Source organism: Camponotus vicinus, unplaced genomic scaffold (assembly GCF_025532165.1).
Source record: "Camponotus vicinus isolate PSW18456_S1 unplaced genomic scaffold, iyCamVici1.0 SCAF_4, whole genome shotgun sequence".
NCBI lineage: Eukaryota > Metazoa > Arthropoda > Insecta > Hymenoptera > Formicidae > Camponotus > Camponotus vicinus.
In genome coordinates, this window is record NW_028141976.1 from 23,316,381 (window position 1) to 23,332,231 (window position 15,851).

General features: G+C 42.1%; 1 protein-coding gene and 1 long non-coding RNA gene across 5 annotated transcripts in view; one reads left to right on the forward strand and one right to left on the reverse strand.

The window, feature by feature from the left end:
• The window catches only part of LOC145969717 (uncharacterized), a 256,420-nt gene that overhangs the window by 82,754 nt on the left and 157,815 nt on the right, over positions 1–15,851 (forward strand). The window lies entirely within an intron of this gene.
• Sema2a (Semaphorin 2a) overlaps positions 1–15,851 on the reverse strand; it is a 345,146-nt gene that overhangs the window by 8,350 nt on the left and 320,945 nt on the right. For all 4 annotated transcript variants that reach the window (XM_083095917.1, XM_083095918.1, XM_083095916.1 and 1 more), the window contains 3 exons: positions 5,502–5,564; positions 4,404–4,511; positions 2,773–3,043 (listed from right to left, as the gene is read on the reverse strand). In XM_083095917.1, the coding sequence (XP_082952043.1) occupies positions 2,773–3,043; positions 4,404–4,511; positions 5,502–5,564 (442 nt within the window). The remainder of the gene's footprint in view (positions 1–2,772; positions 3,044–4,403; positions 4,512–5,501; positions 5,565–15,851) is intronic.

A 15,851-nucleotide genomic window follows, 5' to 3' on the forward strand; every position in this document is an offset into this window, starting at 1 on the left:
AGGAAATCGAATTTTTCCGCGTTCGAATCGCGCCGCCAGTCAGGCTCTTTTGTCAATTTTACATTATGCGGCGGCGTTCGACTGGAGGCCGCAATCTCTCTCACGGTTCAGCGATTAAATCGATTGTCTGACGCTTTCGACAGCGGAAGTTTGATATATCGAGACGGCACATGTAGAGAGATAAAGGGAGGCCAGAGATCGGCTACGAAGCGGGGAATGCAAAATTATTTAGAAATGATAAGCTTCGATTGTTAAGCATTTCATCACTGATAAAGAACAACATGTAGCGCTATTTGAATTTTAAAAATATACGCCATAGGAAAAGAGTTCGTTGCAATATATCCCAAAAAAGACTTTAAAAGTTAAATGCAGCAAGTTTGAGAAGATGGGCGATGCGCGAATATTGATAATGACGAAGTGCCATTTCGCACGCGCTGAATTCGCGAAAGTAGACTAGTTCGTCAACTAGTTATTCAGAGCTTGTTAAGAAGTCCATTGCGCGTCTTACTCTTTATTTTTCTTCATCTCCCTTCCATTCACGATTTACCTTCCCGTACCGAGTTTTCCTTATCATGGCCTCGCGCCACGAACCGCATCAGTCTTCATTGCGCTCGCTTTGCCGTCAAGCAGTGACACAAGAAAGAGAAACTACGAGAGCAAAGAAGAAAGAGGAGGAGGAAGGGTCGGCGAATCTTCCTCGCCGTCAAAGACTAGCGTGCGGAGAGAGTTCATCCGTCTCTTCCGAGACTCTCGCCTCCCATTTAATCAACGCTTTTGTTAATAGACAAACTCGATGCGGAGAATGGTCCTTGATGATGACGCGCTCGCGCTCGGTAGGGTGCTGAACGAAGGTTCCGCTCCGGAGGCGGAGGAATAGTAGGCGGCTGAGAGCAAAGATAAGAGAGGGAGGAAGAAAGAGAGTGTGCGTGTGTTAACGAAAGGGCTGCGCTCCGACTCGAAATTAAACGACGAAACAAATGGCTAATCATGCGTCCCGTGGGAGGGCGCGAAGGATACAAAGTAGGACAAAGTTATTCGTCTGCCCTACAGCTTTTGCCGCTCCAGCATACCGCGACCCTACTATACTCAACAACGACAACGACAACGACAACGACAACGACAACGACAACGACAACGACGACGAAGACGGTAGCTGAAAGAGCGAACTCGAGTGGTGGCACGCTTCGCCGGAGTGAGGAAAAGCGGAAGCGGCCCCTCTCGAGAAATACAAAGCAGCCGCCTACCGTCCCGCACCATTATTCCGCGTGTCGCGCGCAAATGCTCACCATGGAAAGGATTGCGGTGCGACACAAGGAAGGAGTTAAAATTAACTCTTTTATCCGGGCAAGCCACTTTTCCCCCTCGAGTCGAAAGAGGAAAAAAAAAGATACGATTTTCGTCGAGATAATTAATAAATTAAAAATTTTGATTTTAAAAAAAATTTAAATATTTCCGACGTACCATAAACTTTTTTTTGTAATGAATAACGAATAATATTCGGTACGAAACGTAAAATATTCGTGGAACGAAACTTTTTCTCAACCGTCATTTTTAACATTTTTAACCGTAGTCAGCAGAAGGTTTCGAATAGAGCAGAATTTCGATATTAAACGGCCGTGTAACTAAATTTTCGACGTATTGCTCGTGTCCCGTCACGACTGACGAACCTAACGAATCAGATTCTATTTACACTTGATCATCGCAAATCAGTGCGCTTCGCCCCTACCTCCCGCGAGTTACGCTATTAAATTCCATGTCGGATTGTATGTCTATATTCGACGCACGTCCTAATCTACATTTTCCAATTTCCTTGCCAAGCCGCTCCTGCCTGCCGTGCCCCTCACGTTCGCGCTCCGATAACGAAAAATCGAGAGAATCGCAATAATCTCGACCGACGAATCAGGGAGCCGGTAAAACTGATTAAAGCTCGGCCTGCGCGGGACTCTGGCGAGGAGAGGAAAGGAGAGAAGGGGTTTCCGGCGGACGACGGGAAAACTTTAACTTCTTCTCGGTCGGCTCGCTTTCTCTCCCTTCCCGAGAAAGAGGAGGGTACTTCGTCGAGAGCGCAGCGTTTAGGACGAGGCAGATCGCGTCAGGATGTTATTTTATTACCCCGCTCGTGGAGCGAGAAAGAAAGCTAGAGAGAGAGAATCAGGCACCCTCTAGTTTACTTCGATACCTTCATCCCGCTGCCTTTCCGCGCGAGTCCTTCGCGTCGTCGACGAGGCAGGCAACGGTACCCTTGGAAAATAGGCGGGGCAGTTTATTCGCATCCATTTGAACCCGAAGCGTGTTCCTGGCTGATGTCTGGGGTCCTACTTCAAAGCATTCTCCGTCTATTTCCCAAACAGCACCCTTCCCGCTCGGTTTCTTCGCGGAAAACCTATTTCGCTTTTTAGCCGATCTAAGCGTCTGTCCCCTCCTCCCGTTAATGCTACGCTCTCTAAGTCTAATGGAAATTTTATTGTTGCTCCGACACGCCGTAATTATTGAGCTTCGAGCAAAGGTTCCTTTATAATGATGTGTGGAGTTTCAAGTATCTCTAATAGAACGTAGCGATCAATACCCATGAAGTGAAGACAAATTATGGAATATAATTTACGAGTTTAAAAGATATTATATTATAGTTTAAATATCAAAGAAAAAAATATTATATATTTATGCAAACCATTAAATATATTATTATCTTTTATAGTAATTTAATATATCGATATTATAATATTATGAGTTTAAGTACTTTTAGTAAGACATTGTTTGAGAAAGAATACTCACTGTCGAGCCACTTGGAATCGTACTTGAGCGTTCTTTTGAAGCTGAACGCCTTGCGACCGGTAGTCAGATTGTAGAGATCCGTGCGGAAGATTACGGTATCGGCTTTGGTGAACTCGGCATTCGTACCGGAATAAAGAGCTGGCAAGTCCCCAGGATTGCCCTTCTCGACCCAAACCGCCGTCGAATTGTCCGCAGGATCGTAAGGGCACTTCGCGATACCCATTCCCACTCCCGGGACATACTCGTGACGCGGTAAGTGAGTCAGATTGCTCTGGAAAAACATCATTTGGGGAACAAGATTAGACTGGGCACTAATAAGACATTACAAATGCTAAAAGAAGTAGATTATAGTGCAAAAGAAGTAGATTATAATGCAAAAGAATTTTTTAATCTAAAATTATTAGACAATTTAATTATTGAAAATTTCAATTTAAACTATTAAACTATTGAAGAATAATAAAATGTTATATAATAAGAAATAGTGTTTAATTAATAAAATAATATAGAAATATATATTAAAATCGATTGAAATTGATAAAAAACTAGCGATAATAAATTAAATCTCAATTACATATTACATAAGTGTGACATATTAAAGAAATCTTTAGAAAATTTAATCAAACATGGTAAAAATATGAATAGATAATAAATGTGTCAGATTTATTCTACATTATATAATCCTATATATTATATTTACAACTTTCTCATTTAATATAAAATATCTCTTGAAACAGTCCAACTTTATTTAACAGCCATAATCTGGAGCAACGTAAGCGGCTGGATGTCATTATTACGTGAGATGTTACGACACACTCGAGACCCATAACGTTTGGCGAAGCGAAACTCATGTGTCTTTTCGCGTCGTTAAACACGAGTATTTAAACGTAAGATTCATTCATCTGCTCTAATTACCTTGATATGATACGGAAAAATTTTGCAAATCATATCGCGTGGATTCCTATACTATCGCGATAACGCATATGAATTTCTTTCTATCAATAATAGAATTATTCATTATAGCTTTAAATATTTCGACGAGAATTAAATTGGAACGTATTATAGAGGAATGCGTGAGTGGCGGTGAAATTTATTCGTAACGCGAAAATTAATTAACGATATTATTTTCAGATGCCTTGTCGTGTTCTGTTATTAATTAATTAAATTAAGCGTAAAGTAGTATAAATCGGCGTGCGTTGCGCACATCGCGCTGAATCCGTAATACGTTTCAAGGGAAGTCGTGAATGTATTTAACATCGTTTTACATTTTCAATTTTCGATAAACAAATGACAGCGCATGTTTAAATGTATATACGTATATTTTTTTCAGCCTTTTCCAATCCAGTCACAAACCGATGCGTATTATAAAATCAAATTTAACGAATTTGTTTAGTATGCATCGGAATTTATAAGATATAAAAGAATGGAATAATAACAAGTATACGAGAAAAGAGAAAACAATGCAGCAAATATTTGTTTCGATATTCTGCCATGAAGAGAGAAAAATAATTCTTTATATATTATAATTAAAAGTTTATATATACATTTAATTTATATTTATTTAACATAAAAAAATTAAATAGAGCTATCTTACATATTCTAATTTCTCGATTAAAAATAACATGGAAACTTACATAAATCACCCAATCCTTGGGCGCGTGGGCGTTCGTGCCGCATATGTAGAGCCGATTGCCATCTCCCATCGGTTGTATCACCCTTATATGGTTCCGGCAGTCAAAGTGCTGGGGGGAAAAAAGATAGAGAGAAGAAAATTAAATTCGGCAGTACGACGTGCGTTTCGGCGACGAGGAGATAGTCGCAGGAAGTACGGACCCCGACAGAGTTGAATATGCTCGTCGCTCCGTCTCTCTCCCTCGCTCTTCGTACTTTTCGGGAAAGCGGGAAAAGCGCGTCGCGATTCCGTCGCGGTCGATCACGTCGCGCGCGTATTTCGCGGCGAATCGGCGGGAAATGAATTGGCTTTGTCGTCACGTAGGGAATATTTGCGTGGACCTTACACCTCAACGACGACGCATACACGATGCATACGAATGAAGCCGTGATAAGCGTACGCGCGTCTATGAGGCGGAATGCGATCGTGCCCGCGTTTTATCACCGTGGCCGCGGTGCGGGATTTCCAAGTACGAATAAAAATGAACACGGAGGGATTAAACGTTTTACGGTTAGCGCGAATTTTCGACCGAGATACGGCGAGAATGCGATGAGTGGTGGATTTGACAAAACTCGTAAATTTCCTATCGTTATTACGATATTTATGCCGCGATAATGACACTTATCTAATTGGACGATCCCAATACAGGTTTATGAAATATGTGTACGTTAATTCAGAAATTACATGGTGCTAGAAGTCATTGCAGATTATTCGCGAGAGACGAGAGCCGCGCAGTGATACCTTTTAGCGATAAAGATACAAATGAGATACGTTCCTTCTCAGATTCGCGACACCGCAATGTCTATTAAAGAGCAAGCTTGGGTCTTTCGTTTCGTCTTTGCGCGCCGTCAAAGAAAATAGTTTTTTATTTCAGCATGTCAGTGCTGGCTCGCGATTCCTTTTCTTCTCGACATTACGTTCGACATCTTTTTCCGTAATCACGATTCTTCCTCGTTTCGAGAGACGCTCGGGCCAGTTTTGCCTCCCCAGTACCGAAATTAAAATTCTTTTCAAAGACGGAGCGCGGTGCGAAACCAAACCGTATGAAAAAAAAACCTACCTCCGATTTGCCTTTGGACACGCATTGTGCCACGTTGCTGGGCTCCAGATTCAGGGCATCTCTCTGCAACAAAGAAAACGTGAAATTAGATTGCGTGAATAGATTCATTCCCGAACAAATTATTAGTAAGAAAATTTAAAGATGAGTTTTTATACATATGTGTAATATTTTCCACGATATATGGTCATGTCCCAAATATTTCGCATTGAAAGAGAGTAATGTTTCGAACGGGGTGTCATAATTATACGCCCCTTTTGGGGAAAGTATGCCTCTTGGCAAGTGCCCACTTCTTACAGGCAGGCCGCTCGACACGCTCGACCTTACGAGAGGCGTCAAAAGTGCATACTTCACATTTTGCAAGCTCAGTGTGTTGCGCCGTGGCAGCCCCTCGTAACGTAATCAGGAAAGCGCTACAAACGCGTCGGAATAAGGTCAATATTCCGGGAGAAGGATATTCAAGCGAAAATAACGAAACTTCTCTCTTTGCTTTAAAATGCGCCCCCAGTTGTTTCACGTGCGACACGATATCCCCTACGCTAATCGTACATGAATGCAACGCGATGTTCTTGCGTCGAAGAGAAATACTTAGAGAAAATTAGTTTCGTAAACGTGAACGTTCCACGTGTGTGGCTCGTGTTGATCCCGCCTCTCGTTCGATGCACTTTGTGCATCTATGTCGATAGATGCGATCACAGTCCGTAGAAAGCGATTCGTTTGCACGGTCAATCGGTCGAAACGCGTCGGATTTGATGATCGATCTCCCATGGATGCGTCGCGTGCCACACATCCTCGCGAGTGTCACTGCCAGAAACGACATTGTCCTGGGCTGGAATGTAAGGGCGAGCCGAAACAGCGTTCTCTCCGACGTTGATCTACGACCAATAAATTATCGAAAGAATCGCGGCGCTCTCTTTTTCCATCTCTTTCTCTCTGAACGAGCTATATCGAGAGCGGACTAAAAAGAGGACGTTAAATCATAACGGTTTTCGCAGGGTACAAACGCATTATATCTGTGCGATTGAAAGCACCAGTTCGAGAAATACTCTCGAGCGCGTGCAATCGTTCCGGTGAACCTAACCGAGCGAACGTTATCGATCGTGTGTAGCATCGTTTGTGAATTTACATTCCAAAGCGAATGGACTTCGCATACTCGGCGCCAACTGGTAACGCACTAAACTCCCCCGCATTGCGGAGCAGATAAATATACAATATTGTTTCTACGTACGATTCTATCCGAGGTCGGAAAGTCACATCCCGTGCACAATTTGTCGGATAGAATGTACATTGGCGGGAATCCAGGGGACGCGATTGAAGTGGATACGACGAACGAGCATGATTTGCCTCGGCGCACACGATATATCTATGCACGCTCGCAATATTCTGAACGAGCTTGGAGTGGCCCATTATAAACATAATCCACTTACAAACAGTGTACCGCAGTCTACTTTACGCAAGTAGCTCGCGACTGCGACCGGTAACTTCGATTCGCGAGTTTCCGATGAACGCGTGTGCCACGAAACAATAACGGACTATTCGCTTCTATTCTGTCTCGCTCGCGCTTGTATTGTCCTCTTTAATTTAGCGAGCTACTGATTTGTATATTCGAATAACTACTTTGTCGTCTGTCTCCGATTGTTCGCCCGAGAAGATTCGCGATTGGTTCGCGCGAATTCCATCTAGGGAAAGCGTTAAAATTATTTAACGATCCGTGCTCCTCCCATCCACGGGGCATTATTGATATAATGTATTACTCGTTAAGCATCGCGGTATATTAAGAGGTCGGTGTACACAGCAGGCAGCTTGGCGGTAATTAAAAGCGAAGCAATTCCCGGTATCCGCGCTTATCCGTGTTCCGGCGCGGATCTTCTCGTTATACTAATCATCGCAACCCAACCGTGAACCCGGAACGGAGATAGGAGCGCGAAGAAAATAGCGGAAAGGGGGTGGCGGATGGAGAATCTTTGCGGAAGAAATGAAAGCGAGAAGAGAGAGCTTTTCCCTATGCGTTCCTCTTACAAACACAAATATAATACACCGATATTCAAATGCGCAATACCATTTGCAACTGACGACAGAAACCATAAAGGATTACGATTTCGGGCACGTGAGTTTTAAGCGTTCGCTTTTAGTTAAATACAACTGATGACATTATTTGACAACGCGTGTCGTCAATAACGACGAAATCGTAAAACATGATCCAAATTATTAATTCAGATTTTCAACTAAATTTTGATTAAATTAACCGGTAATTAATTCAATCAAATGACAAAATTGCCTACAGCAAAATTTCTAATTACATAATTCATATCTTTTTAAATCTAATCTTTTTCTATTTGTCGAATAACAAAAAGTTAATGATTCCGTCTACACATTGATAAAAATTAAATTGCAGCGGTTCTCAATCAAAGAAGAAATCGCCGAAAAATTGTTCGGAAAAAAAACATGTGTATATATTTTTTTCTTCCGCGAGTTGTTCAGCGAATAGGTGCAGCTGTCGGCGGTAATATTATCACCACGTCGCGATGCATCATTTTATTTGCACTGCCTACGATGCCATTAACTTTATAGCAGTGTCTGCCAGCATGCAAACGCCTCGACTTCCATTACCGGCGATGATATGATACACCGACTATTAAATAGAAATATCTCCCGTCATCTCGTCGATGTCCTACTCTAAAACTTTAGGAATCTGATTATCGCGCGGATTTCGCTCTCTTTTCGCTACTTCTCTTTCCTCATTTTTGCAACAAATTTAAAATGTCACAAATTTTCTTTTCTTATATTTTCAGTTTTATCTTAATTGGAGATTATAAAAGCGTCAAAATTTCAATATTTCTTTGATCAGAAAATTGATAAATCAATCAAGTAAAGCCTTAAGGCAATATTTCAAGCAGATATGAAATCAGTTCCATTTTAACACTCTTTCTTTATGTTTGTCGCGTTCAGATCAATGGAGAAAGGTCACATGCGTTTCCATTCAAAAGCATACGAGTCGCTGGTTTGTGTGCAATAGAGACTTTCAGTATTCGGACGGAGTTGATTAAGTTCGTGATTACGATGATGATATCAACATAGAAATGTTCAAAAGTTGTCATCGCTCGCGCATGAACTCGCTCCCTCGCCCATCCGTCCTTCTTTTTCTTTATTCCACTCCGGGTTTAATCATCGTCGCGACTCTCGTTGAAAATTCCTATGTACGAGTGTATGCATTTCTGCAGCACGCTAAAAGCGGCTTGCGGGTGATTAGTTTCCTCGAAACGAAAGTGCACTCTGTACATCCGTGTCTTTGTCGTTGTCGCCACCGATTTTCGCTTTTCCACCTTGCCGCTTTCAATGATAGTTCGCTGAATGATTACGAACGTAGTATTAAAAGCATGAAATGGATTATAATTATCCTCAAAAATGATTTTTACTTTGAGATCTGACGTGAATTATTGAATTAAATTCTTAATTTATTTTAACGAAAAAGAATTGTGCGCGTTTTTCCCCTCTAATATATGCGAGCGTGTGATTCTGTTCTCGCTTTTTTTTAATAATAAAAGAAAGCACACCCCTCGCACATACATATTTAGGAATACTTTCTTTCCAAGAGCAAATAGAAAAACATTGACGCGGATCAACGTTCTTGCCAACATCGGGGTGGTCTGAGGAAGGACAAGATGGAGAAAGTGGAAGATCAGTGTATGCAAGGAAAAGGTATAATTTACTGCGCTAAAATATTAAAGGCAGAAGACTACTGTGGCATCCCCCCAGGGTATCGACACCCCCTAACCTCGGAAACTCGGGGAACATAACGGTACCTGCGGCTCCTTTAAAAATTTACGAGTCGAGGCCACCGCGGCGCTTTTTATCTCATCAAATAGTAATGCCGGGCATTGGACCGTTAAGAGACGAGATCCCCTCAGACTCTCCTGATCACGTGCCGCGTATACTGTCGTAGTATCGGAGGAAAAAGAACCAATATCTCTTATCATATTTTCGATTCAAATCATTTAAAAAAAAAAAGATTATCTTTTTATATAAAATTTTTCCTTCCATCTGATCTTTTCATCCGACAAATATGTTTTACGGAAAGATGGTAAAAGAAAATTTCAACGATACGACTTGAATGAAATGTATAAAGAATGAATATCCTTGTGATAAATTCATGAAGAAATGACGTATGTTGCATTATCGACCAAGCATCATATTATCTCTTTCACGTCGAGCAATGTCTACATCTTTGATTCGCAGTTGTGTCAGATGGTAACCTTTGTTACGCATACAATTTTCGCGAACTGGCCTGACATTTCAGCAGGACGAAAAGTGCCTTTCGTTGTCGATCGGCACCGTAAGTCACTTTTTCCTAATGGAAACCGTCACTTGGCACCTTCTCGCTCTCTCGCGGCCTCGCACGGCTGGAGACGCGCGGCAGGGGGAAAAAGAGGGAAGGAGTGAGAGAGCCCGGGATTCAATCTGCATTCAATATTGATTCCAATCCGATATCGTGGATTTCCATTTTTGTGATTTACTTCTTACGCCGACAGCACTGGCTGGTACTATCTGTAGTACGAAAGAGGGTGTTTTTCGAGGGTCAACCCCAATGCATACCGATGTCGCGTCGTTATCGATCAAATTTTTCAAACGATAAATAACCTTGTCTCGGTGATGATACTCACTCGTGATTCTCTCAATGCGCATCGACGGCTGAGCGATCGACTTCCAGCAGAAAGCTTTTCGGTTATTCGTATCAATTACGGTAAGCCAATGAACTAGAAGGAATTCCTTAACGATCAAAGTTCCAGCACGACGAGAAGTTGGCGGAAGACGTAACTTCCATCCGGAGATAAGAAATTATCGATCTGATTTTCATCTTGGCGCAAACTGGTGTAATATGCTTTGTTAAATCGTTCAGAATAGCTCAATAAGATAGATAGAACAGATCTGCTTTTACATTTTATCATCTTACTACCTATTTATATCACTGTGCCACGAACAATTCCAGCGAGAGCTCGTTTAATCCGCGATTTTACAACCGCGCAAGTAACATCCTCATTAGCTTAAAAGAGCATTCATCGTAAGAGCCGAGTCCAAAAACTCCTTTGAGCAATTTAGAATCGTTCGCGCGATTCTCGTCGGTTGTGCCGTAGAGTGTATTTGAGCACCGCGGCATTCACGTTCGTTCCTTTTTTTATTTTCTACAGGCGTTTTAATGACAGTCTGGGACCAAGTATTTTACACGACGACGACGACGACGACGGCGACGACGAGAACGATGGCGGAGGGTCTGTATGGCTATTTAAACACTTTCACCATAAATTCGCAAGTGAGGATACTCCAGTCTTGTTCGCGCCACCTTTCCTCTCGCACGACTGTTCTACCTCTTTTTGCTAACCGTGTGCGCGTATCATACCTTTTCTTGCGCGACTCCGTGATTTGCGCAACAAAAAACGCACGATACGAATGAGCGCACAAGGAATACCGAGGGAAACGAGGCGACTAATATGGCGATTAGAAGTAATGAGTTTCTAATATTCAATGACGAATAAAGTACGATGAAAAAGAATTACGTTAAAATATGTATGGAAATATCGATGAAACGATTTATTGATGACGTGTAATTTTTATTTAATTTACTAATAAATTTCAAAAATATATCATACACATTACAATCAAGCATTGAAGAACAAATCCAATAATCGAATAAGAATGAACGGCTTCCAAATAACAGAAAAAAAACGTAGATCGAACTTTGCGGAACAGTGGTAGTCGTGAAGACAGCGACGAAGATCGAAAAGAAAATACTGTTGACAGTTACTTCGTCGGGTAATAGGACAGTTTCGTAGTCTGCAATTATCAGCGTCGTTGAGGCGACACCATCTGGAGCGGAGTTTGCTAGTGAGCTCTCTTCGTCGAGGATCCTCTGTTTACAATTTCGATGTTTGCTCAACGACTGAAGATTTTTCACCTTAGACGTGGATTTACGAACAGAAGCTTCCGGCATGTTTCATTCACGGAACAGAGAGTTACTCTCATTCTTTCATTTGTCTCGTTTCACGTGATGCGATTTTCCCCTTCGCGTAAAGTTTTTCTTGACTTTTTTTTATAAACCTATCGATGGAGGAAAGATGTATGAAAAAGGAATCGCATAATCATACTTTCGTGACTTCTGTCTTTATTTGATACACCAAAAAATACGCATTAACAATAAAAGAGTCAACCGCACACTAATGTAATAAACACGAAAAGAAACGCGAATTACTTGCGAAAGTTTCTCGCAACTTATATCTGATGAAAGGGTATTACGGAGGAAGAAGAGAGCTGGCCCGAGGGCAAATTCATTTCTGTTACGCGCCAAGTCGGTGGTGTTGCGAGAGAAAAAGAGGGAAGGAGAAAAATCAAGAAAATGGGAAATGTGTATACGGCGACGAGTTGGAAAATCGAGAAACAAGAGGTCCGAGTAAAGTTCGAAAATTTTTCATTTCATGCTCGCCATTGTCCTTCATTTCTACGGAGCGAGAGTGTACTTCCGCTTGATTACAGGAGAAACTGATTTATAAAGGCGCGTTCGCGAGACTCTCTCTCTCTCTCTCTCTCCGAGGAAACTGCGACCATTCGGTAACCCGTTTGCGAGTTTGCGAGCGAATAATATACGACACGTTGCGCCTTGCAAGAAAGCCTTGTAATTAATTTCTCGTCGAAGCGAAGCGAGAGCTTGGAAGACGATACTCGCGCGCTTAACACCACTTTCAATATAGCCTGTAAATATACCGGGGCATAATGCAATTTACCGGCTTGTCGATAACGTTACAATGTGTATACGCGTGTGCGCGCGCGCGTGCGCTATTTATATACTTTACAAGAATCGTTCGGATACGCGATAATCGGCTTTAGATGGCCCTAAAAGGTATGAAATATGATGCAGTTCTCGCGTGTCTAGAAAACATCGAAAAGTAGTGTAGAAATAATAAAAATATCACGTAGAGAGAGAAAGAAAGAGAGAAAGCATTTATATTACATAAAACTGAAGATTCTCTTCAGACATTTCAGAGACTGTCACAAATAAAATTTTCTATCTTGTCCCATATGCTGTCATCGATATGTAATATCAAAAACTTTTGCAAATATCTCGCCTCATATTTTTTCTAATACTCCATATCATGACAAAAAAAAGAGAAACTTTCTGTTATCTTTTGTACTTTAAAATTCATAAAGACATTATCGAGACGTCATGCTTGAAATCTTGAATCATATGAACCTTGTGACAACTACATATTTGTTGCAAGATGAAGAAAATTTATCGTAACAATCTTATATCGAATTCATTGTCGCGATAAATCCATCCGCGTCGCAGAAAATGCTGGTCGGTCCCTAGTTGACAGAATGGATAAGAAAGGGCAGACACGCGCGAGAAGTTGAGGGAGTAGAAATTCCCCCTGCGAAAGACTAGGCTGAAAGTTATACGTGTACTATGGCTCGGTGTTAAATGTATATTTAATATTATCATTTTAGGAAGCAACGCAGAGGCGGCCGTTAATTTCACACAGATATCAAGAATTGTTTACTACCATGCGTGGGCCTTGCGCTCGTATCACGTGCATTTGCGTATGCACCGGAATGTCAAGTATCTCTTCGTTTCCACGCTTCCAAATGGGTTCTTTCAGTGGGAATATCGTCGTTTCGCGAGGAAGAGCCGCCATATCTCATTCGCGATTTTACAGCCGTGTAAATCCTGTAGAGGATTTTTTAATACTTCAGTGACGTCAAGTAAACGTAAAACCGCTCGTCGTCCTGGGCCAATCTTCCGCTGTCGAGCAATTTTTGTGCAGCAGCTCTATAAATATCAAATATCGTTGCGCGTGTGTCGGCGAAATCATCGTCGAAATATCGGACGTTGAATCCCCGCTCCATCTCAGTTTGGACGTTGCTTTATTGGACGTAGCGGTGGTTTATAGATTTCGATCTTCTCGACGAGATCCGCGCGCATTTAGGTTCCGCTCCTTTTACCTTCTTACTCTCGCACACCTTCCTCTCACTTACGCTTTTCATCCTATCGCTTCCTGCTTCCATCGGCTGCCGCATGCTTTATTCACGGCGCGGCCGAGCTCGTCTCGGTCTGAGCATCCAATGTCGGAATTCGTTACGCGATCAACGATGGACGACTTCTTTTCGCGTACGCCGGCTCGATCGATACTCCTCGTACTTCGGGATCGATCAGACGATTTCGTCTTATCGTATAACGCCGCTTTGCCGTGAGAAGGATTTGCTGCTGCTGCTGCTGCTTCTCCTTCGTATTGCACAAGACCCGAGTACTTCGGCGAAGATGTAACGTGCAAAAAAATAGCCAAGTCGAGCGAGGCTGGTCTTATCGTTCGATGCACGTTCTCAAAGACGATGATAAAGATACAAAGATTGCACGAGCGCGCGTCCATGGAAGCAAAATTACCTGGTCTCTCGGTTATACTAACTCGAAATCGCTAAGCGATTGGTGCATTTCTCTTTATCGAATATGCATTTACTCGGTAAAGTTTCTTCTTTCATAATCTTTCTGCTTCGAAAAAAATAATCATGCATCGATTAACATTTTTTTCTTTGTTTAATTTTTCGAAATTGCGCATCTGGATCGTAGTCGAACAATCATCGGGCAAACGTACTCGATATTTTTCTAACACAAAAACTATAGTGAACGTGCGTTTCCCTTCGAACAATCACAAACAAACCTAAAATGAGACAGTTTATTTTTAGAAAACATGCGTCAACTATATCGATCCGTTTTGCTTGTTGCTTTTAAAATGCGCCAGGGGAAAAGAACGTGCAACTCCCGTTTCGCGTGTATTCTTCAGGCATCACGCAGCAGCCGTCCCTTTGTAGGATATGCGGAGCTTAAAACCTCCCGGCCGTCTATTCTAGCCACGTACTATAACTCGCCTGGAACGCGTGCGGTCCCTCAGGGCGGACGCACGAACTCGTTTCTTCCCCTTATGAAATTGTAACGGAGGCAGGATTAGCATGGAACATTGTCTCCGTGGCGAAGGGTAGGTTAACGTTGTAGCGAGATGCTATCGAAATCGACCCGACCGTCGAATGTACCTATTTCCATCCTCACTTTCCCGAAAATATGTCATTTTAAATGTACATCTTTAATCCCGAGGAATATGGACTCTTGTGTTCGCATGTATCTATCTTCGGGTTATCGTCAAAATGAAAATTTATGGAAAACGCCAGAAATGGACTTTGAGCGAATTTTTCGCTGTCGAATTGTTTTCAAAACTTTCTAATCTTTATCGTACAAAATATGTATATAATGAAAAAAATGTATAAATAACTTTCTAAACAATTTAATAAATTTTCAGTGATATCGGAACAAGAGATTAATCGTTAGATTATTTGAAAATTTATCATGTAAATAGTGGTCATTTAAAATATGGGTCGTATAACCGTCGTATTCTCACCCCGAGACCCAAACAACCACTTGAACATATTTTTCACTTTTATTACCCATCACTTGGCTACGTTACCTTTCTTGCCCATTCGACTTACAATATATATAACTAACACCTTCGAGTCGATCCGACCCCACATTCGGCATCTCTCCTCGCAACATCCGCCACGATCCTTCCCGTAGTCGGACGATCATCATACATATATGTAAAATGCAAAATTGTATCATCCCACACGTGATATTCTTTCTTGCATCTCCTTTACCTCTCGCGTCCACGTATCTCGCTTTCCAGTTTACCCTACATCAGCATCCCTGGCAGATCGAAATGCTCCAGGGACCTAGAGAAGGGAACAAAAGAAGGGGAGAATGGTTTCTGCGGCCTGCTCGGGCCCGCGCGTTAACGTTTTACGGCCACATATCGCTAGCAGGAAAATCGAAATTCCATGCTCGTTCATTCTCAATGGAATCGAATTCTGCGGTAATGGTAACACACCGATCTCGTAATGCGATTGTAACCGAACCGAATCGTTCGCGTCCCGAAATTACGGAATCAGACGGAGATAAAATTTGCTGAAAATAACACACCTCACTCTCGTAATAATCCACCGCATGTGATTGTTTAATGTAATCGCACGGAGTAAGTTGTCTGTTGTTGGCGAAACTACCAGCTATTAGAATTATTTCATGTTGTTTCATAGTTTTCCCAAACTTCGCGGCGGAAACGCTATCGTTGGCACAATTTTCGAGCAACTTGTCCGCGCAGAAACCCAGCATGCGGAACGTAAGTTACATTCGCGCAAACTTTATATCATCCCTGCACGGTGAACTCGGTTAGGATGGTCCGTGCCGAATAACTCGCTCACATCGTGTACATCAATTCGTTCCGCGCACTTAATGATCACGTACGGCCCGGAGGCGAAGACTAACTA